We start from the raw sequence: 24964 nt of genomic DNA, 5'->3' as shown, positions 1-24964 counted from the left end.
GATGATGAATTAAACAAGACACTGTATATTTGTGCTCTGAATGTGGTTTGTTTCATTATGTTTATTTCCTATGGGTATTAAATGAAATTCTAGTTTACTGTATAAACTCATGTTGTTAATTTGTGTCGTCCTTATATGGGTCCCCGAGTTAATTATTTAAAAAATAAAAAAATTCTCTTATATCACTCACTTCATTCTGAAAATCAATATCTTTTAGTAGAGCAGTTAAACATTCAGCTCTTTATAGCTTGAATACTTGACAAGGGAAAAATGCTCCTCTAGAAATTTCGGCCTGTATTCTTTTGCTCTTTCGACTTTCTGTTTCTTGGTTGTTCTTCCCTCTTCCCCTTGCCCTCTTGGAAACAAGGGCTTACTTAAACATGTACTTTAAGATGATTTTTTTGCTGCTTCACTTCCACAAACTTTGAGAGGATGAGGATGGGACAGGGCCGGATTCATCAGAGTGCAGAGAGGTTGACAGGGACATCCTTGTTTACTGTGTCAAAACTGAAAAATGTAACTGATCAGTGCTTGCATTTATGTCAGAGCAGCTGCGGTGCTGGGTGTAGCAACTATTCTTTTTTTTTTTTTTCCTAGACATAAACAGTTTAAAATAGCTCAGTATTTAAATCCATGCCTCTTGAAGCATGAAAGAAGCAATAGACTCCTTTTTGAGAAATTATGATTTGCACCAGGAAACGCTGCACCCCTTAAATATTCAGTGTTAAAATTTTATTCTGAATCTGAAGCTCTCCTCTGATGTGAAATAGAGATTATTACAAAACAGTATGTTCTGAAAGCATAACTGAGCAAAAACATATGTGCATCTTTTGTTGCAATTAAAAGTTAGAATCTTTAGAACTTAAAAAAAATCCCTGAATTAGTTTAGAAGAATCTTGCTTGTCACCATCCGTGTCTAATTCATTGCACGTGTAATTCAAATACTGCATGCAAGCAGAAAGTCAAATGCCTTCTGTTTCTACGGGATAGTTGCCTAGCTAAAGTCAGAGGTAATAATGAAATACACAGATGTTGTCTTTTCTTGTAGGACTTCTGAAACTCACAGCTGTAGCCTGTGTTGAATGACACATACACACCATCCCCATCCCCAAATACTAAGAGCTTTTCTGTTGGGGGAGCTCTGAGTCAGGACTTGTGGATTAGGTTTCAGGGAGGCTGTGCTGGAGGTGTTCTGGGGCTTGAAGGGAGAGAAGCAAGCTGAGAACGCAGTAACTGGTGTTTGCTGCCAGGAAGGAAGAGCACAAGAACTGTTAGTGGTGCTCAGCAGGACTCTGATGTTTGAAGAGGCATAAGGCAGCACATGTACAGTGAGGACTCTTTGAATTTGTGGGGAAGAGCTTTCTCTGTGTGTGTCTCTGTCCTTTGGACTAATGCAGTACTGTATTCATGGACTGTGGTATATGATCACATCACAGTTCAAGTTCATGTTTGAAAGCCAAGAAGTAGAAAGAGGGTAGAAAATGTGACAAATCATCTGCTGACGAGTGTGGGTGGCCATGCCTAGGAACAAGCAATTATGTAAAGTACTTTAGTACACTTATGGATGGGAGTAAAAGACCTCTCCAGATTCTCTTAATGATGACTGTGCTTCCAAAGGACAGCTGTCTAGGTACTTTTACCTTGAAGTTGCCTATTTAAAAAGAAAAAGATGCTTAAGACTCCTATCTTCTTCTCTGACATGAAGAACATACGGGCTGGACAGAAAGACTGTTAACTGGAAAGACAATGAGCCAGAACTAGCAAATGGTTGATAGCTGCTACTGCTGTTCTGTGAGCCTCACCTCTGTGCCTGGGAATATCATGAGACAGATGGTCCTGGATGCTATGCTAAAGCACATGGAGGACAGGGAGGTGATTCAGGACACCCAGCATGGCTTTACCAAGAACAAATCCTGCCTGACCAACCTAGTGGCTTTCTATCATGCAGTGACTACATTAGTGGACAAGGGAAGAGCAATAGATGTCATCTGTCTGGGCTTCTGCAAGGCCTTTGACACAGTCCCTCACAACATCCTTCTCTAAATTGGGGAGATGCAGATTTGATGGATGGACTGTTTGGTAGACAAGGAATTGGTTGAATGGTTGCATCCAGCTGGTAGTGGTCAATGGCTCGATGTCCAGATGGAGATGGGTGACAAGAGGTGTCCCCCCAGAGTCTGTACTGGGACCAGTGCTGTTTAGTATCTTCAGCAATGATATAGACAGCAGGATTAGGTGTACCCTTAGTAAGTTTGTAGATGATACCAAACTGACTGGTGTGGTTGATGTGCCAGAGGGGCAGGATGTCATCCAGAGGGACCTGGACAAGCTGGAGAAGTGGGCCTGTGTGAACCTCATGAGGTTCAGCAAGGCCAAGTTCAAGGTCCTACACCTGGGTTGGGGCAACCCTCAGTATCAATATAGGGTGGGGGGTGATGTGATTGAGAGCAGCCCAGCAGAGAAGGATCTGGGGGTACTGGTGGATGAAAAGCTGGACATGAGCTAACAATGTATGCTTGCAGCCCAGAAGGCCAACTGCATCCTGGGCTGTATCAAAAGAAGTGTGGCCAGCAGATCGAGAGAGGTGATTCTGCCCCTCTGCTCTGAGAGCTCACCTGGAATACTGCATCCAGCTCTGGAGCCCTCAGTACGAGGACATAGAACTGTTGGAGCAGGTCCAGATGAGGGGCACAAAAATGATCCGAGGACTGGAGCGCCTCTCCTATTAGGACAGGCTGAGGGAGAGTTAGAGGAAAAACTGCCACTCCATGTCTACAAATCCTTGTCAGCTCCACTTCCGTACGAACTTTTCCTTTCTGCACGTTCAAAAGTGTGTGAAGAGAACAAGTGTTTCTGCAAGAACTAGAGCATCATGTAATGTTGCATACATTAGAAAGATAATGTCTTCTCTCTGGTTCTCTTGGACTGCCCTTGCTTGTCAGCAGACACAAATATTCTAAATATGGTGAAGAAACTTGCGCTTTTGTGTAGATTAACCTTGCCTTGGGCGACGTTCCCTCTCCTAATAAAGCGCTGACAGTTATCTCTGTGGCCTTTGCTTCACATCCTGTTCTTCCTGTACTCTCCGTGATAGAGGCCAAGGCTCCAAGAAGTTGTACTGTGCTTGCTCTGGTTATCTGCCTGCTTATGAAAAATGTTGTTAACTTTGTGCACATAAGCTTCTATATGATATGTATGAATTGCTTAGAATGCAGTATGATCTGTAAGGGTTGCCTTGTCAGCCGTTCTGTTGGGAAATTCCTTTCTTGACCACAAATGAATACACATAGGATGTGTCTGTAATTCCTGTACAGTTCAGCTGATGCAGTAAAAATAACACAAACAACAGCAACAAAACAACACAGGACCAACGAAAAAAATTCAAAACAAACACACACCACTCCCAGTACTCAGTTATGGAGACCTGTGAGAGAGCAACCACAACTGTCAGCCTTTTTGTGATGGGAAGGGCGGTTGCTTTGATGGAGAAGAAGAAACAGAGCCAGAAACTTTTGTTTTCTGTCATTCTTTATTCCCACTTTTTTTGTGAATGCAGGGTTTGAGTGTGTTTTTGAGGAATGGGGGAAGTTGTGAAGTTTAATCGCCATTGACGGTAATAAATTCCTTCATGTGCTCATTACCATTCAACAGTCTTGTAGAAGGGCTGTCTTGAATACACGGTTTTCAGTGTGTTTTAGACCATTAAAACCTGCTTTCTGCTGAATGGGTATTTGGCCAAAAGCTCTAGATGCCTTATTAAATACTAAATTAAGAGGCCTGTTGCAGCCTCTTGTTTTCTGAAATCAAAGCAAAACATTGCAGGACTGTGACCATTACTGCAAAGGGCCTTTTTGATAATTTTGTGCAACAAAGGAGTGAAGGGTGTTTGTGCAATCTCTTTTAAAATGAAAACCTCTCATATCTGGAAGATATACTGCATAAATGAAATGTGTCACTATCTTCTGTAAAGTCACTTATTAGACTTTTCAAGGGGTCTTTTTTTTTTCTTCAGATGTATCTGATCAAATTGTTGCCTGAAATTAATTTTCTTTCTATTTCAAGTCTCAATAAACCCACAGTTGTCACATGTGAATAGTTCTGGTTTTATGTTGAATTAGGGTTTTCTTATTTCTGCCAGTGTTTTAGTGGCATAAGGGTAAAGCAAAAAAGAAATGCAGTGTATGAGGTGATGTTTATAAGAACATAGTGACTAATACAGCAAGTAACCACCTGCCAAAGCATTAAATTGGTCGCTGCATCTGTGCTATCCAGTGCAGCTGTTTGGGATGTTGGTTTTCATGGTAGCTGAGTAGTATTATGCTTGAGCTGACTGTATTTGGGCTAAAGGAGGAGAAAAAAGCAAGCGCAGGAAGGTTACTGTGGAGCAGATAAGTCTTGGTGGTACTGCATCACTGAAGGTAACCCTCTTCGTAATCTGCTGCTGGAGCACATGAAGACGCTGCTGGGGGCTGGTGGTCCTGTGCCATTCAGAAGGGAACTGCTAAGTGCTTTCTGCTGACTGGTTTTACTGGGGGCGTGCAAGTGCTAAGTTAATGTTGACCTGCAGATGGAAAACCAAGTAATGATTCACAGGAGTGTTTTGTAAGCCGGCTGTAACATTCTGCCTTTCTTCGTACTGCTGCTGGTTTGACTTTGTTCTCTTTACTAGCAGCCTTTTGGGACCCATTGGTATCTGTAACGTGTGTCCTGTAAAAGCCCCCTTACAGTTTATACATGAGCAGTGAACCAACTCTTTTTTATTAGTTCACGGGAGGTACACAAATAGCTTATTAGCTGCTCTTCTAAAGCTGGGACAACTTCTATTCTTTTGTTGTAATTTTGAAAAAGTGTGTATATAGAGTGGAAATCCATCCATCTGCATTAATCTCACTGAACATTTGTCATGTGGCTGCTGTGCCCTGGTGTGTATCCCTTCCCCAACATCTGAGATGTTGATCCTTGCATCTCTGGGGCAGTCACAGAGCACAGAGTGAAAAGTCTCCCTTTACTGTAATGGAAAGAAGTGTGTGTGAAATTGTATTAATTGATGTAACTTGTGACTAAACACCTGAATAGAAATAGGTTACTATAAATTTTTTCAGAATGACTTATTCCAATGGAGAATATTGTTAATCCTTAACTGACTCTGCTGCTAGTGCCATGGTGGAAAAGACACCATGGTGGTAGTGGAAATAAAATTGGAGATTTGTTTGGTTTAAAGGTGTACTGTATGTTGTGTTTTTTGAGAAAAATCAGAATGTGTTTTGGACTACCACATTTTGAGTGACAACTAGTGGAGGCCACAATTTGCTTAGTCAGTTATTCCCGTTTGGAGTGCTGGTTGTGCATGTAGAAATAACCACCTCAATTTCAAAAAGTAGATTACTAAAGCTGTTACTTTTCTCTCTAATATTCATTTCTGGTTCCAGAAAATAGCTATATTATTTAATAATTGTCTAATTATGTCTTACGGGCATGAAAATGTAAGAAGCACGTGACTGTAGGATCATAAATCTTACCTTTTGTTTGCTTCCTCTTCAAGAATCTGCTAGATAGCTATGGCTTCTTCCTGACTCTACCCTTGTATGAAATGCTTTTGTGCAGTGATTTTGTAGCTTCACCAGTTTATGCCTAAAAGCACTTGCTTTTTCCCCTCATGTGTTGTCCTGAGATGGTTATTTACAGTGGATCTACCAGTACAGTTCAGTGTGGCATCACACAGGGATTGAAGCATAGGTTGCTGTTTCTCTAACCAGCTTCTCTGTTCTTAGCTTGCAAGAGAAAAATAAATGTCTTGTCAACCTGATCTTGTCATGCTACCTCAAATTCCTCTATGGACAAAATCAGGACCAACAAGGGTATGATTAGAAGCTATCAGGCATCTATACAGAGTGAGGACAACTAGGATGGGGACCTTAAAGTTACAAGAGGTCATGATGGAAATAATAAGATAAATCATTGTTTCAGGAAAGGTCAGTTGGGCCATCTTTTGAAAATACAAGAACAAGGAAATATTGAATAACTGAAAGGCTTGATTTGATCATAGGAAATTCCGCTTTCTTGGTGAACTCAGTGTCTTGTGGGATTGGTTTTTCTTCTTTTTAAGTTACATTTTTGAACTGTATTCAAAACTAGGCTGTATAAGGTTGCAGGATAAGCCTTGAAACCACAAATCAACCTTTATCTGACTGGAAAGAGGATAAATATTGTCTTTGGGAAGCTGAATCTTCTTTGTCTGTTTACAGGATTTTCTTATGTGTGTTGTTAAGTAAAGTATTGGGCAAGATGCAGCAATGCCAAGATGCAGTACTGGACTAAAGAGATGACTTGTACTGTGGATAAGGCTCATCTCCTACACTAGGCTGGAAAAGGCATTATGGAAGTTTTTAAGCAGCATTTATGTTTTTGCTGTTTATTAGCTGATATGTAGTGTATGGTGGACTAATAGCATGCCAGCTCATGTGGACTAGAAAATTTTTGATTCCTTTTAATTAGGAGAAATTCAAGTACTATTTAAACCTGGATGTTTTTTAAGAAAAAAACTTAGCTTGAAATCACGCAGTTGATTTGCATGTGTGTCTTGACAGATGAAACATAGCATCTGAGAGTAGGTGAACAGCAGAAATGTTGTTGTTGTGTGTTCCAACCCGGGGCACTTTTTGCCTGCTATGGTGATGAGTAAGACGCTCAAGTAACTGGGGACAAGCTCCATTTGGGAGGTGCAACCTGTAAGTCATACCAGAAGTGTGCTACCTTAACGTAATTATGGGTCATTAAGGTAAAGAGAGAAGTCCAGTCAAACAGCCTGAAACAAGTTAGACTTTCTCGGCTATCTAACCTGTTGCATGTGCCACTGTGTTTGCATTTAGTTTTCTCTTACATCCTGAATGTCATATTAAGAGACAGCACTGACCGAGTTATAAAGTCTGTAAGCTGATAGGAGCTAGACTATTTTTTATTTGTTCCTCTTTGCACACTGAGAGTGGTCTGCTTGCCACTTACGTATCACTGTTTGTCTCCTCCTAAACTGCTGTATAATTAAATATATCTGTTTCTGTGCTGTATGAATGGTATTCATCCATGTCACCTGTAGACACGCCCATTAGTGGCTTATTTTGACACTAGCATGACAGCTGACCACAGAAGTGCTTATCCCTCATATATTACAGTTTTGGAGCATCCCTGATGTGGTGGTGTTTGGTGCTACTCTGGCATCTGGATGCTAAAACTGGAGGAGAAAACCTCTGAAGGTGTTCATGGTATTTTGGTTAGAACAATGTCTTTGTCTTTCCCTTTCCTTAGTACAGCTGTGGCACATGAACAAATAATGAAACTTCAGGAAGTGGGGGATGGTTTCTGTAAGCTCTCACTGAGAAATTCAAGTTAAATCCTTTGCAATTTTGCTGCTTTGAGCATTCCTCCTGCAGCACAGCGTGCCTCTTGGCTGGCAGCTTCAATGGCACTTAGCTTCCTTCTCAATTCTAGACCTCCAGACCTGGAAGCAAAAAGGAGCTTGATGGGACCACAACTCAAGTTATTTGCATCTTATTTTCAACTGAACATCTTAATGAAACTGTATTTCCCTGGGGTGCATTAAATGTGTAGTCTTTCAGTCAATGCAAGAAACTCTTCAGAGGTGCTGTCTACTAGAGCTGGCTGAATTACTTGGAATAAATGTATCTAATGCATTTATTCTTTTGGAAATTATTTTTAAAACTTCTTAAAGGCTGTTTTCCATGTGAAATGTTTGCTTGAAATAAGATTGAAAATGCTGCTGACTTGTCATTATTGGATAATGACAAGTTACCTGGTTTGATATTGTTTAAAAGCATAATCTAGTTAGTAGAAACAGAATAAAGAAAATGTGGTGTGAATTTTTCCAAGTGCATTTTTAGAAAGCAGAGGTTCTGCAAACAATTATGTGACTTAAGCAAACATCCTGGAAAAACAGATTGTGAGCAGTCTGCAGATCTTATTTGAATAAAGATACTTTTCCTGTGTACTCTTCCCCTCCTGCCCATTTGTCTAGATGTCTTCGTCATGGTCGTTCTTAAAACAAATGCATAGTTGCTGTTTACATTAGCTGTATACTTCTGGGAGTAAACGCTGGCTCTATTGCTGGATGGATATATACAACTTAAATCCAAAAAGTACATTGATCTCACTTAGGAAACCCAGGCATTCGCCTAGCAGTGGGGAGGAGGCAGGCCCCAGAAGCTTGCACAGCTGTCTTTTTGTAGGCTATTAAATTATGTCCTGATGTATCCCGTAATCTGTCAGGGAAGTATTTTGCTCCTCACCAACACCTCCCTCCCTAGTGAAGGTAACTAGCAGTGTATTAATCCCAGCCACTTTCCTGTGCTGTTTAGGTCTCTTGTTTCAGTGGCTCTCCAACGTGTGTTTAGCTGTCCAGTATGGCACCAGCCAGCGGCCAGCCACACACGAGTACGTGGTGCTTGTAAGGAGCTGTAAAGGTTTCTCTTGGAACACTGCAGTGTGCAGTTCAGAGGCTTGTAACCCACCATGGTGCTTGGAGCACTTTTACCAGAGTGCCAGTGTGCCTTACTCAGCATTAAACACTTCACTGGTCAGTATTTGTGCAGTGTGTTTAACTTTTGCCTAAAGTGACATTAAGAGATGGCCAGACTGTTTTGTTCTCTGCCCCAAGCCCCAAACTGGGGACTCGGTTATCCTGGAGGCAAGATCTTGAAAACTACAGACTTCTGCCTGCTGCTTTCTACAGGCTTCTTTCTGTGCGTCATCCCCAGTGGCTGACAGTTCCTCTTCTCCCCAAGCGTTTGCAATCAAGTTTAATCATTATGCTAATAGCTGCATGGTGGAAATGTCTAATTTCTCAACACATGATTGGTCTGACGAATTTACTGTGACGGTAGTGGGATAATGCATTCAGCAGTGAGTAGTAGTGATGTCCTCTCTGTGCCTACACACAAGATTTCCCTCCAAGACTGGAATTGGCTTTCAACCTGTGATCAGGCTGCAGCTGTGGTTTTCAGGTGTGCTGGCACAGGAGGGAGCTGAGGACTTGCTGCTGGATGCGCACATGTACGAGCCTGAGAGGTGGTCCTGGAGGAGGGGTTGACTGCTGGCACGGTTTCTTCTTCGGCCTGGGTCCTCTGCCAGAGTGCCCAGCCTTAGTCTGGAAAAATTTTGGCTGGGGAAGGTTGTGGCTCAGTATATGGAGTAAGTGCTGCTAGGAGTGTGGAGGCCATGTGGATGTTCCCAGCAGATGTAATTGCAGTATTTCATGTCAGTCGCGGCCAAGAGTAGGAGGTTAAGGGAAGTCCGCTTACAGAAACAATGCGCAACTTCCTGTTTTAGTTGTGTGTGGAAATTAAAATGGCAATGGAGAAGTAGAGCAGCCTTAGCAATTCCATCTCTGCCCTGTCCCTTCCTCCCCACCCTCTTAAACTGGCAAACGTCATAAATGCTTGTGATTTGGTTGTCTGTCTTCTACTTTTACTTAATATATCCCAAATTACGAGAAGTCTGTATGACTCATTCCAAAATAGTAATGCAGTCTTAGGAAACGTGTGAAGGGATTTTTTGTTAACTCTCTTTTTTTTTCTCTAGAATATTTTAATAGGCTTCCAAGCAGCAATGCTGTGGAAACTGGGATTTCAGAAAAAGTTTGAGCTGAGTTGAATTGCTGTACCTTCAGAAAAGGGATAGCTGGTTACTGAGTGGGGGCTGAGAAAGGAGAAACTGGGTCAGAGTTGGACTGTCTTGTTCTGTGTCTTGAAAACAAACATGAGTAGCTTGTCAGATCCTAGTTGTTTTAATATTGAAGTGACATGGAAGAGCTTTTTGATGCAATAATATGCTGAAGGTACTAATATGGGTAGTAAGTTAGCTGCAGAGTATTCTGAAGAGTTCTGTGGGATCTGTCGTGGCTAAGGGTTGTTCCTGACATCTTATTTTGCAGATAAGGCTCAGTGACAGTGGGGACAAGGGAAAAACCTGGCTGTTGCAGGTTATCCTTCCATTGGAGTAGCACCTCATAATGCTGCAACGGAGTTGTTTGCCATAGACATGTGCTTGCTTTGTACAAAATATTGGAAAAAAAAATCCAACACTTTATGAATAATCTTCTGGAGAATATGCAGTCTTCAACCTTTGAACATTTAGAAAACAGGAGAAAAAAATAAATATCGCATGTGGTAAGCTGTATTTGTGGCACTAAGCCAAGAGGGTTTGTGGTGTAGATGATACGGCCTTTAGCCATCTGATGGCTGTTGAATTCATACTCATGAGTTACTCTTCATTCAGTGCCGACCCAACTGAAAACCAGCAGATTTCCCACTAGCTTATATCGCTGCATCAAGTGAGATATTATCAAGGAGGTATAGAAGTAACATTGTGCCTTGGACAATTTGTAATCAAAACTATGTTGGCAGGTGGCTAAAGGATACTCAGCATCATTTCCACATTTATTGTCTCTGTTTTGTGTCTTAGGGAAACAATCTGTCCCAAGAATGTCAGTCGTAGATGCCATAGACCCTGTATTCCTGTGGTAAAGGGGGATGCTTGAGAGATGAATTTTGTGTGTGTGTGTGTGTGTGTGTGGCTTTTGTTTGTGGTGTTGGTTAGTTTTGGGTTGTTGTTTGGAGATTTTTTGTTTTGTTTTAAGAAAAGTATATGCCTGAAAATTAATCCAGAAAACTTTTGAGTACATGTGACAAACCAGAATAGGTTTTATGTGGGAGTTTTGTTTTTCTTTAGTGTAATGATAATTTTGAGATATGCAGTAAATCCACTATCCCAGCCATGTAACATAAACTTACTGACTGGAAAATATTTTCTTTTTGCTACAAACTAATCTACTAAAGAGGTGATAAATTAAAACTAAGGCTGTGTTAGCTCACTTCTTTTGGTGGGTCGTGTCTGCCTTGCCCCTACGCCCCACAATTTGAAATGCCAAGTTACAACTAAATGTGAGGCGGTTGGCTTTGGGTTGTTGTTTTCTTTGTTCAGGCATGAGCATTCTGGCTTCTCATTACTGTGGCTTTATCAGTTCCTTACCTCAGACAAACTTTCAGAAAGTTCAAACTTGTTCTGTTGAGTTTATTTTTTTAATGGGCTTTTTTTAGATGGTTTCCTTTTCAGCCACCTGCAGTGCTCTTTGCAATTGCACATGTTCATCTCCTATGATGTTGCTTTTTTTGGCACACAAAATGCTTTTCATTTGACATACAATTTTATTCTACTCCCATGGTGGTTCTTTAGTGAGTCCAAACTACTGAAGAAGCCTTTTAATTTTTCCTTTCTGTCCTTGTGCTTTCCTTCATTCAAGAATATACTGAAATTTGTATGTTTTGTTTAACTCTAGACAAGTGTATTGCCTCCAGTAAGGAAAAGAAGGACTCATTCAGCCACTTTAAAATGCTGAAACTCTCATGTGGGAGCTTGCATAAGCATATTTCATTTCTTCTGGTTGTGTTTTTTTCTTTTTTTTTTTTTTTTTTTTTTTTTTAGTGAGCCTACTCATGCATGCATATCTTGAGGAATACCCAGCAAAGAAAGAAATTTGAAATTACTAAAATCTAGTCTCAGGTACTGAAATACACTCACATGTACAGTTGGGATTTTGTCTTTTCGTAATCAAAAGCAGATAAATACTTTTTGTTATTTTTAAGACTGAATGCAAACGTAACATGTTATGACTGCACATCTCAAATGCTGTTCTGTCAAAATCAATCAGTAGGATTGTACACTTGAAACACTTCTCTTTTGAAGTGTCTTCTCTTTTAAAGACTGTCTTTAATCAGCAGATTTTTGCATTCCTGGCTTGGGTTCAAGTGTAATTAATTCTTTGGTTCCATGTAGATAGTTTTTTCCTCCGGAAACTTTTATTAGCAATGCGAGTGGTGTTAGTTAATCATTGAGATGTCTGTTCAGTTCACTGTGTAGAACATCTGTAGCTCAGGAGAGGAGAGGGGGGTGTACCTTGGCAGTTCCCTTACCAGAATCCTGTCCTGGTGAAGGGAAAATGATGGGGGACAGAGGGAAAACTGAATAAGAGAACTGTCCTTCAGAAAGGTGTTTGTCAGAAGGCATGAAACCCAAGTGGATGGTTACCAGTCATTAATTTGCTATGTGCTGTGGTTTTGGTCTGATGCAGGGCTGGGGCTGTACTTCCTGTCATGTCAGGGTTGTGAAGGGGTGGGGTGTGGTGCTCAGCCACAGCCACAGCTGAATCGCCAGCAAATACTGGAAAGTGTTCGGGGATTTTCCTGTGTTAGGACAGGGAATAACACCATGAAAGTTACTTGACTCTTCTGTTCCCAGCTTTTGATGTGGAAAAGCCACAGACTGTAGGAGGCAGGTAGAAGATAATTGCAAATAATAGTCATCTCTCCTCCTCCTGCCACAGAGATCTGCGTTAGTGATGCACTTTTTTCTACCTGTTCATTGCACTTAGACTCTTGAAGAGGGAATTGAACTAGCAGTTGAATTTGAAAGACAAAAAAAAAAAGCTAGCTAGAATGCAAAAAATCATGTTGTGCTCCCTATGAACGTGTATCAGAGGTCACTGGAGGACGTTTTTATTTTGATTTTTTTTTAATGAGTGATGTTCACAATGCACTTCTTATTGAATGTATGTACATTTGGTATGGTTAAAATCAGTGGTAGGGTTTGCTGAAGTACAGGAAGTATGATCCATAACTGACAACTTCATTTTCACCAGCAATTAAAAACACTGGTGTGGAGGCTGTTTTACAGAGAAGTCCTGGACGTCTTTGTCTCTGTGTTTTGGTGTGCCCAGAGCAGACAGCCACGGCAGCGCTGTACCTGTGCCTACCCACACTGGGGGTGTGTTTGTTTTCCAGGCTGCTGCAGGTGGGCAGCTCCAAGAAGCTGGCCCAAGCTGCAAAGCAGTTTGCTTGGTGTAGCTCAGGAAGTCTGGCGGAGCCAGGAATAGAGCTTCAGTCTGCCGTTTTCCAGGCTCTTGCTCCCAGCCACAGCCCCATCCCACCTCTTCCCTTCGCTCGACTGCCATCCCAGCAGACAGCTGGCTCCTGTGTGCAGGGCCAGCTGCTTCTGCAGTGCTGTCTGACCTCCATACTCCAGATGTTTGAAGTTCCATTTCCCCCGTGCTTATGTGAACTTCAGCAAAGTGCTTCTGGCATTTCACCAATGCAACGGGGAGGAGGGAGCACTGTTGTCTTAACTGTTTTCTTTCCATGATGAGGGCCTCTGTAGAGCTGCTAAAAATCTCTTCTTCTGTAGGACTGAAACTCCATTTGCCTTTAGTTGCCATCTGCCAGTCTTCCTTCCCACGTCCCTCTCCCTGTTCCCAAAGATACCACAGCAGACCTTCCCTCCTTATGCTCTGTGTTGACATCATCTTCCTTTTGACTGAGGAAGGTAGGGGCAGAGGGTGTGATGAGATGCCCTTGTATCTCTCCATAGATGCCTCTCGTTTATAGAGCCTAATTCTGTGAGGTGGCATTTCACCACTGAGAGTTACTGTTTTCCTTCAGTTGCCCCATTTTATTTTCTCAGCATCTTGCATGAGCACGCTCTGAAGTAGCCATTAGAGAATAATGTGAGAAGCTTCTTTCCTCATGCGCTGTCTGAAGGATGAATATGTGTCCTCCATAGCAGTCCTCCCATTTCCAGTTGGCACCAGGAAAGAAAAATCAGGCATGAGCTCAGGTCTGGCTCTTGGATGAGTGGGCTGGTTTCTTTGCTCTGATTCTTGTCCTAGAATTGTCACACACCTACTTTCAGCCCCTGTGCTCTGTCCTTCCTCCATGTCCCCTTTCTGCTTGGGTTTTCCAACAGAATGTGACTGAATTTGCCAATAGGGTACTCTGAAAAGCATCTATATAAATAATCCTTTAGGTGAACAGACCTTCCCTCTCCTTTTTAATGCCGATGTATAGGTGTATGTGCCACTTCACAGATTGTGTTTTGGAAGTTGGGGTCTTTGAGTCCAATCCTCAGTGAATCCTGCTCTTCATTTTGGAAGGAAGGCTTCCAGTTTCGTAACAGCAAAAGGGCTAAAGATGAGTCTATTTGTCTGTGGCCAGTAAGCTTTAAGCTTGTTTCTCTAGCTCTTGTTTTCAGCTTCTTGATTTTAATGAAGCTTATCAACACCCCCACTCTTCTTATTTTTTTTGCTTTTTTTTTGTTTTGCTTTGTTTTAAGGCCTTAGGAGTAAAATTTTAACACTTGAAAACACGTGTTCTGTAGGTCAAGAATCAATCCTCTGTTAAGTATGCCTTGCATGGTAATTGGTATATCTTAAGAGACACAGTTTAGGAGTAGGACATGCTATGGACTATGTGCCTTATTGTTTTACATTCTGTGCTTCTGAATTCTAAGACCATAGGGCAAGCAAACTGTCCTGAGTAAATGGGATGTTTGTGGCATACTTCCCTATCTGGCATCCCTCCTCCCAACTGTCCTGATATCCCAGGAAAAAATACTTAAGTAAAGGTAAAAAATATCTTCAAACATTTGCTGAAATCTGGTCTGCTTTATGCTGATGGCTATTGCTAGGAGAATCTGAGAAAATCTGCTAGTGTATATAAAGAAAAAAACTAAATTCTTAAGTCAAGGGCTAGCTCCACAGGATAAACTAGCATATAGTCTGTGTTCAGATCGAATTGAAGAAGTCCAGTGATAAACGCTTAAACACAGCCACCACTTTTCAACCCCCACCTCCCGCAACATTGGCTGATGTTAGCAAAATGCATCGTTTGCACTGTTTTTACATATATTTATTTATACACACACTTTTTAATGTATATAAACACATTAAAAATGTATGCATTTACATACATGCTACTTCTGGAAATAGGACTTAGTATTTCTTTCATTATTTTTCCTTTGTTCTGTTTGGTGCCTTTCCCCCTCAGGTGATGGTGGACGTTTTATATAGACCGTGGAAGTTGCTGTGTATGTGTTGATGTCCTCAGTTCCTTTTGTTTATCTGCACAAGCTCTTGATTGTGAGCCCTCTCTGCAGGAAAAGGAAGGTGACATATCAGATTACACGAGGCACGGCTTATCTGGCTCCTCTAGCCTTTTACCTTAGGAGGCCTGGATTTACCAGGACTTTAGGAGATGAAGCTTTCTGGAGAGCCTGTCCTACTATTGCAACTTGTCTGTATGCTGAAGGGAATGTGTGAGAAACTGCTATCTATAAACCTACAAGAAAATATTGCTGGATTTGCAGCTCTGGAAATACAACTGCTAAATCTATTTCAGTTACCTCCTACATTGCCAGCACTGCATACAAAGCAAACACACAAGGTGGAACTTGGATGTCTAAGTGGTTCGGAGGTGACAGGAGACCTGTCTTTCATGGTGCCGCTTCAGAAGTCCTGGCAGGACATTCTGAGGATTCTCAGATGACATTAGGCACTGGTGTTCAGGCAACTGACTTTTGGTCTTAGTGAAAATTGGATTCAAGGACTGTATATATGAAACAATAAAGCCTTATATTCTTAAAATAATTTGGGGAACTGAAAAAAGCACTTTTTTTTTTCTTCTCTACTAACTTTTGCTTGTTGCTAGCACTGGCTTTCTTCTGTGGATTGATGGATAAGTTGGTAGTACTTTAGCAGACTTTATTCTGGTGACTGTCTGAGGGGCAGTTAAAGATGTCTTGAATTAATTTCTTGAGGGAGGAATGGTAAGGAGGAGCTTTCCCCTTTTTACTGTGAAAGATGGCCAGTATAAAGCTTCTGTTGTGGTACCATCAAATGGAGATTTGTTCAAAGCTGACTGAGGACTGGCATTTCCCACAGCTGGTGGCTAACTGGGCATGATAAAAGATTGCATCACTCTTCTACCTGAGAGATAGGATTGGCCCCACCAGTCGCTACTAACAGGGCACTGCCCTCTGCGTCTCCAGTGATGCCAAGCTTGTTTAGCACTTGGACTCTCCTGGACAACAGATGGAAATAAATGACTTTATTTTTGTAGGAGAATTCTTGAGTTTCTTGAACACTGTCTTGATGGGGATCAGACAAGCTATAAGCAATAGTAATCAAGTCAAATACTTCAGTTATTTGCACTTCCATAAAGAGTTAATGAAAGATATAATTTGTAGCATTTTGTAGACATCTGATTGGATGTGATGTCTTAAAAACCCCAAACTACTAATTTATACTTTTTCATGCCTGATGTGCCTTGAACTCATCACTGGTCTCTTCTGTAGAGTATTTCTCTCGCAGTGTAAATATGCTCACATTTCAGTGTGTTGAATATACGAAATTTACTTTTGAATTTCCTTCACAAAATAGTAGCTTAAAATGGTGCTCTCCCTGAAGAAGTTAGCTGTCTGTCTGAGCTCATAAAAGCTGGGGATTTTATTGTCCTTTTTGTAGGTCAGATTGACTTACCTGCAGGTAGCCTGTACAATGTGTGTTCTCCAGGATCCCTTCAGTGCAGTTACTCAATTAACCTACTTAATTTACTTAAAAAGACTTATTGAATATGCTTTCTTCTTGGAAGCAGCAGTGGGATAAATCTGCATTTCTAAAACAGAACGGGTTAATGTTTTCAGTCTCATCAGACTTTTTGCATTTCAGGGACCTTTTTGTGTAAGCTATATAGCAAGACAACGAAATCTGCAGTTTTCGAGAATGCCAATAAGGGCTGATGTTAAAACTCAGTCTAGGAGCAAATTGCAAAGAGTGAGGGTTTGGGGTTTTTTCTTTGTTAAGGGATGCTGAAAGCACCTTAGTGTTTGTTTCTTTAGTTATGTTTCCTTTGGTTAACATTACAATTCGTGGTCTGGGTGTATGAGCTTGTAGTACTTAATAGAAAATGTGTATTGGTGTATCATTATAATGTTTGTAACATTCAACTATCTGTGTATTTTACTGTCATAAGCAACTGCATCTGAAGCTGTGGCTCATTTTTACAGGTAGCAGAACAGATCTTACCTTTTGTATTCAGGCACAAACAAGTGAGCTTGGAATCCAGACAGTTGTCCCAGAGGTCAAGGAAGGAAACTGAAGTGCTTTCTCTGCACCTCTCACTGTCCCACATATTGCATAGTTTTATTGGCTAGCTTCAATCTGAAATCTGTGTCTTTGCTCAGTATTTTGTATAACATCAGGCACAGCTTCTGCTGAAAGGAGATACCATATTTGATGGATTACTAGCTTGACTTGATACGTTAAATCTGGTGTTTTAATAGGCTTGGCTTTGACTAGAACTCTTTTTTTTTTTTTTTTTTCCCCCTTATGCCATTCTTTTCGCTTATACTGCCAGCAGTATCCTTTGGTTAAGGAAACTGCTCTTGGATACAGAAGGAATGAAATAATGTTCTCTCCATTTCAATAATGCTGGCTTTACCATGGACTATATCAAGTTGGAAGGGACTCATGAGGATCACTGAGTCCAACTCCCCACTCCTCACAGGACTACATAAAATAAACCATATGACTAAAAGCATCATCCAGATACTCCTTGAACTCTGACAGGCTTGGGGCCCTGACCACTTCCCTGGGGAGCCTGTTTCAGTGACCAACCACCCTCTCAATGAGGAGCTTTTTCCTAATGTCCAATCTGGACTTCCTCTGATGCAGTTTCGTTCCATTTCCTCGTGTCCTATCGGTGGTCACCAGAGAGAGGAGATCGGCACCTTCCCCTCCACTGCCCCACTTGGGGACATTGTACACTGCAATGAGGTCACCCCTCAGCCTTCTCTTCTCCAAGGTGAATAAACCAAGTGACCTCAGCCACTCCTCCTAAGTCTTGCCCTTGACACCTTTCACCATCCTGGCTGCCCTCCTCTAGACACACTCTAATTGTTTGATGTGCTTATATTGAGGTGCCAATAAGGCACACAGTATTCAGGGTGGGAATCAGGTTACTTTCGGGAAGTGCATCACCAGCTTTGTGCAGAACAGGTTACCGAGATGCACTAAGTGTGATTGCACCAAGTGTACTAGGAAGATGGGGGTGGGAAGTGGTAGCAGGTCATGCTGCATGCACAGCTGATTTATCTGATGTCTGTGGTTTTACTTGTATAAAGTAATTCTGATCTATTCTGTTAACATTTAGATATGTGTAATACTGATTACTGTGTTACCAGGGCTTTAGTTATTTGAAATAAAGTGTTAGTAACAGACCCAACTCTATATTCAACCACAAACTGGAAAAAAAAAAAAAAAAGGGACACAATGTCAAAATGACAGAGGGCCATTGCTAATAACAAGCTGTTTGGCCTTTCCTTTCTCTTTGCTTTCTCTTAAGTAGCAGCCTGGGGAAGCCTGTGGAGTTTGAGCCTACTTTCTTCTTGTCTGAGTGAACCTAGGGACAAGTTGAGAAGTTACTGACTTCTTAGAAGCCTGGCAGCTTTTTCTAGCTTGCTGGTAAGGAAGGTGTGCAGCAACACACAGTGCTTCTCCTGTTCCCCGCTGTGTGTGTGCCGCTACAGCTTCATTTGTGAGGAACTGGGGAAGAGCAGAGGAGACCTGGAGTTCTCCTGCACACCACTTGTGAAGCATCAGTTACTGTAACACAGTATTTCACAAATTTAAAGGGTATTTGCTTGGTGTATGTCTGTGGTATTAGTGTAGTGGGTTGTCTTGTCCTTCAGGACAGCCTGAAGTTGGCAGTGCCTAGTTAGCCAAGTTGATTTGATAAAACTTTTTTCTTCTTTTTTCCCCATGCACTTCACCAGCTGTGCATGCATTTAGTGAGCAGCAGTGGCTGTGTATCTGGCTCATAAATTTGAGTTGTTGTGGTTCAGGATTAAAAAGATTGCTAAAGCCTGAAGTTGTTTTTCCTTTTGTTTTTAATATCCCTATATATATATGGGCTTTATTTGTAATATTTAGATATCCTCAAATTAGCTTGGCCAAATGTACTGCAGTCTTTATTTCTCTTAAAGTGTTTGTGCTGGAATTGCACACTGTAACACATGGATAGAGCAGCATCTGCAGCACAGAAAGAGAAGATTAAAAAATGACTATTTGCTGTATCATTACTGTGTTGCACTTGGCCTTGCGGCTGAGGAAGCAAAGAGTTAAATTTTAACTGTACATCCTGTTGATCACCTGTTTGGTTTTTTTTCCCTCTAGTTTGAAGCAGGCAGATAGTGAATGCAGCTAATCATTAACAGTTACTTTAAACTTGGAGGTTGACTTTATTTCTGGGATTAGCTGGCATGGTCCCTAGCACTCAGTTATAATGGCAGAGGGGTTTGATGGTTTGTTTACTTGCATCTGCTTCCCAAAGGAAACATGTTGTGCTTTTGGAAGGGCTGTCTTCTCCCTCTTCTCCAACTCAGTACAATGCTGGACGTTTTCTTGCTGGATTATGTTGTCTAGGAGTGAGAATCCTGTGCCTGTTCCCTAGACTTTAAATTATACTACATATTTATGTTTCAGCATAGGCCAAGCATGCTTGAAGCTGGGTCTGACTGTTTGCCTAGTGGCTGTTAACCTGTGTTAACCCAAGCTGGTTTGCCATACTTCGCTCCTCTCCATCTTTGATGCTTAAAAGCAGGTTTTGTGCATGAAGTAATGCAGTAATCACTACTATTTAGCCATCTCGTTCCCATATTAGAGCAGACACTTACTCAGAGCTACAGGTTCCAAGTGTGGCCAGAGCTTTGAGAATGGTCAGGTTTGGCTGTTACTTGGTATATGTGGCGTGTCTCTCTTGGAAATTAACTGTTGACTGGCTGGGTAGCTCTGCTGTCCTGCTAAGAATTGCTTGTGTTTTGGGTTTTTCTTCTTTTGGAAGTGAAAAACATTGCCTGTGACAAAACAACAAACTTCCATATCAACATCAAGCAAATAGATATAAATAAAAAAAATACAAAACCGAACAACTGTTGTGTGCTGTGTTTTGCGTAGTGATCACATGTGGTCTTTATAGATCTAGAAAAAGTCATTTTGTCTTGAAGCAAGGTGCTGTCTAGTAGCTGACAGGCAGCATATTGCTCTAGGCAAAGCACGTGCTGGGAGCCTTTGCTTTGCTTTGCGTAGAGGCAAAGCACCGCCTTGCTCTTCCAGTGTACCTGATGTGGTGAGAGCTGCAGTCTCATTTGCTTTGGACAGCAAATGAGTCTCTAGCACAGGCGTGTCTGCTCGCTGTTCGGGATTTACATGTGTGCCCTAATTGCTGGCCCTGCACTGTGATACAGAGAGTCTTGTCTTTGCTTGGTTTACATTACTGAAATCTGTGGAAAGAGTTTACAAATCGCTGCTCTGTATCTAATTTTGGATAAACTGTCTGATAAAATTAGGAGTTTTTTTTTCCTGTTCTAAGGGTTTTTTCCAGTAACAGAAATTTATTTCAAGATTACTTAAGTCATTTTCCAAAGCTCGTATGGTACGGCATCATCGGTTCCTGGAATTTCTTACCCTCTGTTCTAGTAGTTTATGGAATTTTCATTGTTCATTGCAGAGAGGAAAAGTCAGTTTTCATGGACTACCTGCTAGGAGAGGATATAGCTTTTTTTATACTGTCAAGGGCTTTGTTTTGTTTTCTTTCTCTTTTCTTTTGCCATCAATATTAAGAGAACTCATTCTAAAAATGCATTTTTGTCCAACCACTGAACAAAAAATGAATTTTTTATTAACAACAGATTGTGAGAATGAAGTAGAAGCATGGATTTATTTCAAGGGGCATAGCAGCATTTTAAAATAACCTCTTTTAAAACACTGTAGTATGGGGCTTAAATTGACGTTCTCCTCAGCCTCCTGTATTGCTGTGTTGTTTAGGTGATTCTAAGTTCTTTTTTCACCTACGCAGTGCTCATATATTATGCAACATGTAGAGTTATGTGTGATTAAAGAGTCCTGTAGGAGAATTTGAGACCTGGTATTGTCATTGAACAAAAGGGTTCAGATTGTATGGAGGAATTAGAGAAGAAATTATTTAAGAGCATGTAGCACAGCACTTGGATAATGTTTCTTGATCTCACTGAAAGCAACCTAAAAGGCAGAACCAACATGTATATTTTAGTCCCTGAAAGGAAAAGAAAAAGTAATAGATGGAGTTGGAGAAATGTGGGTAGTCCTGTTCGTAAGTCTTTTCTCTGTCATCTGTGAAAATGGCTGCCAGAGCAAACGTGTGCACAGTGGCTGATCCCTGATACTGATGTCGTGGTAAATGCTTGATCTGTAAGATTGTCTTATTTGGAAAGGTGCTTTTTATTGCTGACTTTGGGATGTTTCAGAGCATGAGTGTTTAGAACAATAAAGCTTGCTCCAAAGCTTTACTGGGGTATTTCATTAACTTGTTCCAAATAAGCTAATACAGACGTACACATTTAATGTCTTGAATTGCTCTGGATAATCACAGCTCCTGTTTCTATTAAGATTCTGTGCACTTCCAAAGTCAAAGACCCTTTTGCGATGTTACAAGTTGTCTGTTACTTAGTTTTAAGCTGTGAAAATAAACTTGCATGATATCACTGTTTTTAGCTGCTTCTTGACTTGTGTTTCCACTTGTAATCTGCAATGCCATGTGTCGAAGCTGTTGGGAGGATTTTCTTTCTTTCTGTACTTACTCGGGAGAATTTAAGATTATTTGAGTGTGTACACCAGTTAATGAAAAAAGCCATTCAACTGAAGGCATTTCTTAGTGAGCTCTGAACAGTGAGTGCTGGCTTTCCTAGAAATGGTTGCTTCCTGGATGCTTACCTTGCTTTTTTCATCTTGCCTCATACAGAAGTAGAATGAAAGATAGACTAGTTTTGTGCTTCATCTTTGACTCTGCTTCACTAAACAAAACCTTGCACACCACAATATCCATTTTAGTTTAGGCCATTTCTGGAGACATACCCAAACGAGTATTGATGGATGAGGGTTTTTCTTTCTGAACCTTGACTCTGCTTCTGTGACAGCCTCTCCGGGAGGAATTGGTGCTTACAGACTGAGGATTGTTTCTCTTAGTGGAGAAAGTGGTGGCTTGATAGGTTTTGTTCAGAGTCACTTAGCATGGTGTGTTTTGTCAGATACCATCTGCAATGAGATCCTGAGGTTCTAGAAGGTACTTAAACCAGTAAAGTCGATCCCTGAATCTTGAAATAGTCTTCTTAGAGCTGAGAATTCCTATGGTATCTGGTGCTTGATTTGTACTTGTTCTCCTTCAGCTAGGATTTAAGCAAAAGTTATACTGCATCTAGAAGCTGTTATGTGAAGCTTAGTTTGATCCTTCACGGACTGAGAGACTGACCTTTCTTTATCTTCTTAGGTATTTCCTAGTAAAATGTTGGAGCTCGATGTATTTTATATTGATTTACTTGCAACTTCAAGGCTCTATTTTATTCTCCTAGTGAAGCTGCTATAAACAGTTTGACTGAAACTAGCCTCAGTGCTGAAATTAGTCCTTCTCTATGCAGACTCTTACTCTGATATGCACTGATGGCTTTGCTGAAAGAAATTACTGCACAGACTTCGCAGGCTTAGTCCCGCTCTGGGGCTGCGCGCAAATTGCTTAGTTTGTCTGTCCTGATTTTCCAGCTGTGGAGTTAGAGCAATTTATTACCAGTGTCAGTCATAAGAACATTGAGGGTTAATCTGCAAGAACTGTATCTACATAGTGTCTTTAGAGTGTCAAAGCAGTAATGTAGAATCGTAATCTTATTATTAATATTGGTTATTTCATTAAAGTGTTATTTTCAAACAATGTTCATGTAGATTAAACTCATTTTGTCAGTAAACTGGCATCCTTCCAGCAGCATTAACTCTGTTCAAATTCTTTCTCTAATACTGAAACGTAAACATGTAGAGAGCTCTGTAAAGAAAACAGCAAATGCCTAAAGAAACCCGTACTTTCTTGTTTTTAATCTAGACTGTGGACATCCATAAAGAAAAGGTCGCTCGCAGAGAGATAGGCATTTTGACGACCAATAAGAACACATCGAGAACTCACAAAATTATAGCGCCAGCGAACATGGAACGTCCTGTAAGGTATATTCGAAAACCTATAGACTACACGGTGCTGGATGATGTTGGCCATGGTGTAAAGGTAAGAATACCTGGACACTTGAGGACTTGGATCAGGAGAAAGGGTCAGGGCGGAATGTTACTGACATTAAAATGTTTAGTTCATGTATGGTAGGAAGCATTATGGGTTTGATATCCTTCCACATACAAACATCTCAGTAACAAAATGTATTGGTTTACAGTGAGAATTTTTTGAGCAATGTTTGCCATAACTTTGTGACAGTCAGTGGTAGTCCTAACGCCTGGAAATAATGGCTCACGATCCTGGGCTAATGACTTGTCAAAAAAGCTATGTCTGACTTTTAAAACTATCGCTCTTTCCTCCTCTGATTAAAGTGTCTCTGTCACTCCCTTTATTTCTTTCATTATTGAGAAAAATTAAGTCATCTGTTACAGGGAAACTGGCTGGTGGGGTGGGTTTTTTTGTTGGGGTTTTTTTGGAGGGTCATCAGGAGAAAGGGGGCCAGCTGGTTGACACTTAAATCTCTGGCATTTGATGTCTCACTCCCATTTGTGCTTTTGAACAGCCTCACTTTCCCTTCTCTGAATCACAGCCTTCGTAAATTAATGTCTACCTCCCTTGAAACAGTCATAGTTGTAGTGGATTAATGTAACACCCTTTGCTCCTTAGAATTCTTTTTATAAAAAATAGCTTTATATTGCCCCAGAGCAGGCCTTCCAGGTGTATTCAGTTCACAACAATCTTTCCTTCAGTGACATTAAATAGCTTTTATTCAGCACTCATGTATCCTCTAAAGCTGGATGTGCTCTGGTCAGTTGTGCAGCTAGGTCAGCCCATCATGTGCCCTTTGAATTGCGAAGCTCTTGAGGAACAGATATTTCAGAATTGCTTGACACAAAAGAGTGCCAGGGTACCTCTGGCTTCATGGTAACCCTCTGAATGGCCAGAAGAGTCTTAATTCCAACACAAGCTATAAAGTAGCTCTATGCAATGACAGCTCTAAGCTATGAATTAACATAGCAACTTTGGACTACCTGACCTTTTGGGTTTTTTGTCAGCTAAACCTGTACTAAACCTGTAACTCTTAAGGTTGTTTTGCACTAATAATTTAAGTCAGAGTGGATGAAGCACAATCCTATGTAGAAGCCTGAAAGATGTGCCCTGAACTGCTGTAAGATAGAAACACTGGGGTCAGAGGAACTGATCATTTTTCAGTACAGTTTCTGCATTCGAGGATAGAGCTGTGTGAACAGAGAATGCAGGTGTTCACAAATTCAATGTCAGGATATTGGTTTCTGCATTTAAGTGCTTCAAGGTTCAAGTGCTGTAGAAGACTTCTATAAAGTAGAATAATACTGTTTAGTCTCTGAAGTTGATGGTTTGCTGAACTGCTTGTCTTGTGCAGGCTCAAAGCAGGTTGCTTGATCCATACACACTGGAGTTATTAAGATGTAGCAGGTGCGTTTTCCAATATGACTGTTGGCTTTTAGGAGTGCTGGTATCTTTATTAATGCGGCCCTATTTGTTTAGGGAGTGGAAATGAGGTCCTGTTTACCTACTCCTAGATACTCTTATGGAACATTTTTAATGAAGGCATTTTTAACTATTAGCATATTAATTCTGTATTAAAAACTTGGTCTGTTCAGAGGTAAAATAGCTTCCAATAATAACCAAATTATCAACTCATTACAAGTTAGCTACAAATTATGTCTTGCTCTTGTTTCCTTATTGAGTGATTTGCCTAAGTCTGTTTTATGACTGTGGAAGACATGAAACATTTAGAAAATACCAACACTTCTTTTCTGTGTCGGCTTGTTCCCCAGATGAAATAAGCAGCCAGGCCTCAGGTGTAGAGCTCCAAATGGCTGTCGTGCATTTGACACCCTCACCAGTGCTGATGGTCACTGGACACTGTTGTGAAGAGCGAGCTGAGACAGTGAATGACATAATGAAATGTTTTAGCCATCGTGTTACTTGGGTTCTGAGAGCATGACACAGATCATAGCTCTGAAGGAAGTAGTTGCTTTCACAGAATCACAGAACGTTAGGGA

The 24964-nt window shown here is 41.0% G+C and overlaps 1 protein-coding gene across 1 annotated transcript in view; it reads left to right on the top strand.

Moving 5' to 3' along the window:
- LOC104541370 (abl interactor 1-like) overlaps positions 1 to 23136 on the top strand; it is a 49712-nt gene extending 26576 nt beyond the window's left edge. The window contains 2 exon segments of the mRNA XM_010185418.1: positions 22797 to 23054; positions 23056 to 23136. Coding sequence (XP_010183720.1) covers positions 22797 to 23054; positions 23056 to 23136 — 339 coding nt within the window.
- Positions 23137 to 24964: the final 1828 nt, after the last annotated feature.

The sequence above is a fragment of the Mesitornis unicolor genome, unplaced genomic scaffold (genome assembly GCF_000695765.1).
Source record: "Mesitornis unicolor isolate BGI_N332 unplaced genomic scaffold, ASM69576v1 scaffold5765, whole genome shotgun sequence".
NCBI classification, from domain to species: domain Eukaryota; kingdom Metazoa; phylum Chordata; class Aves; order Mesitornithiformes; family Mesitornithidae; genus Mesitornis; species Mesitornis unicolor.
Note: the sequence above shows the minus strand (reverse complement) of the source record. Positions and strands in the feature narration are given on the sequence as shown.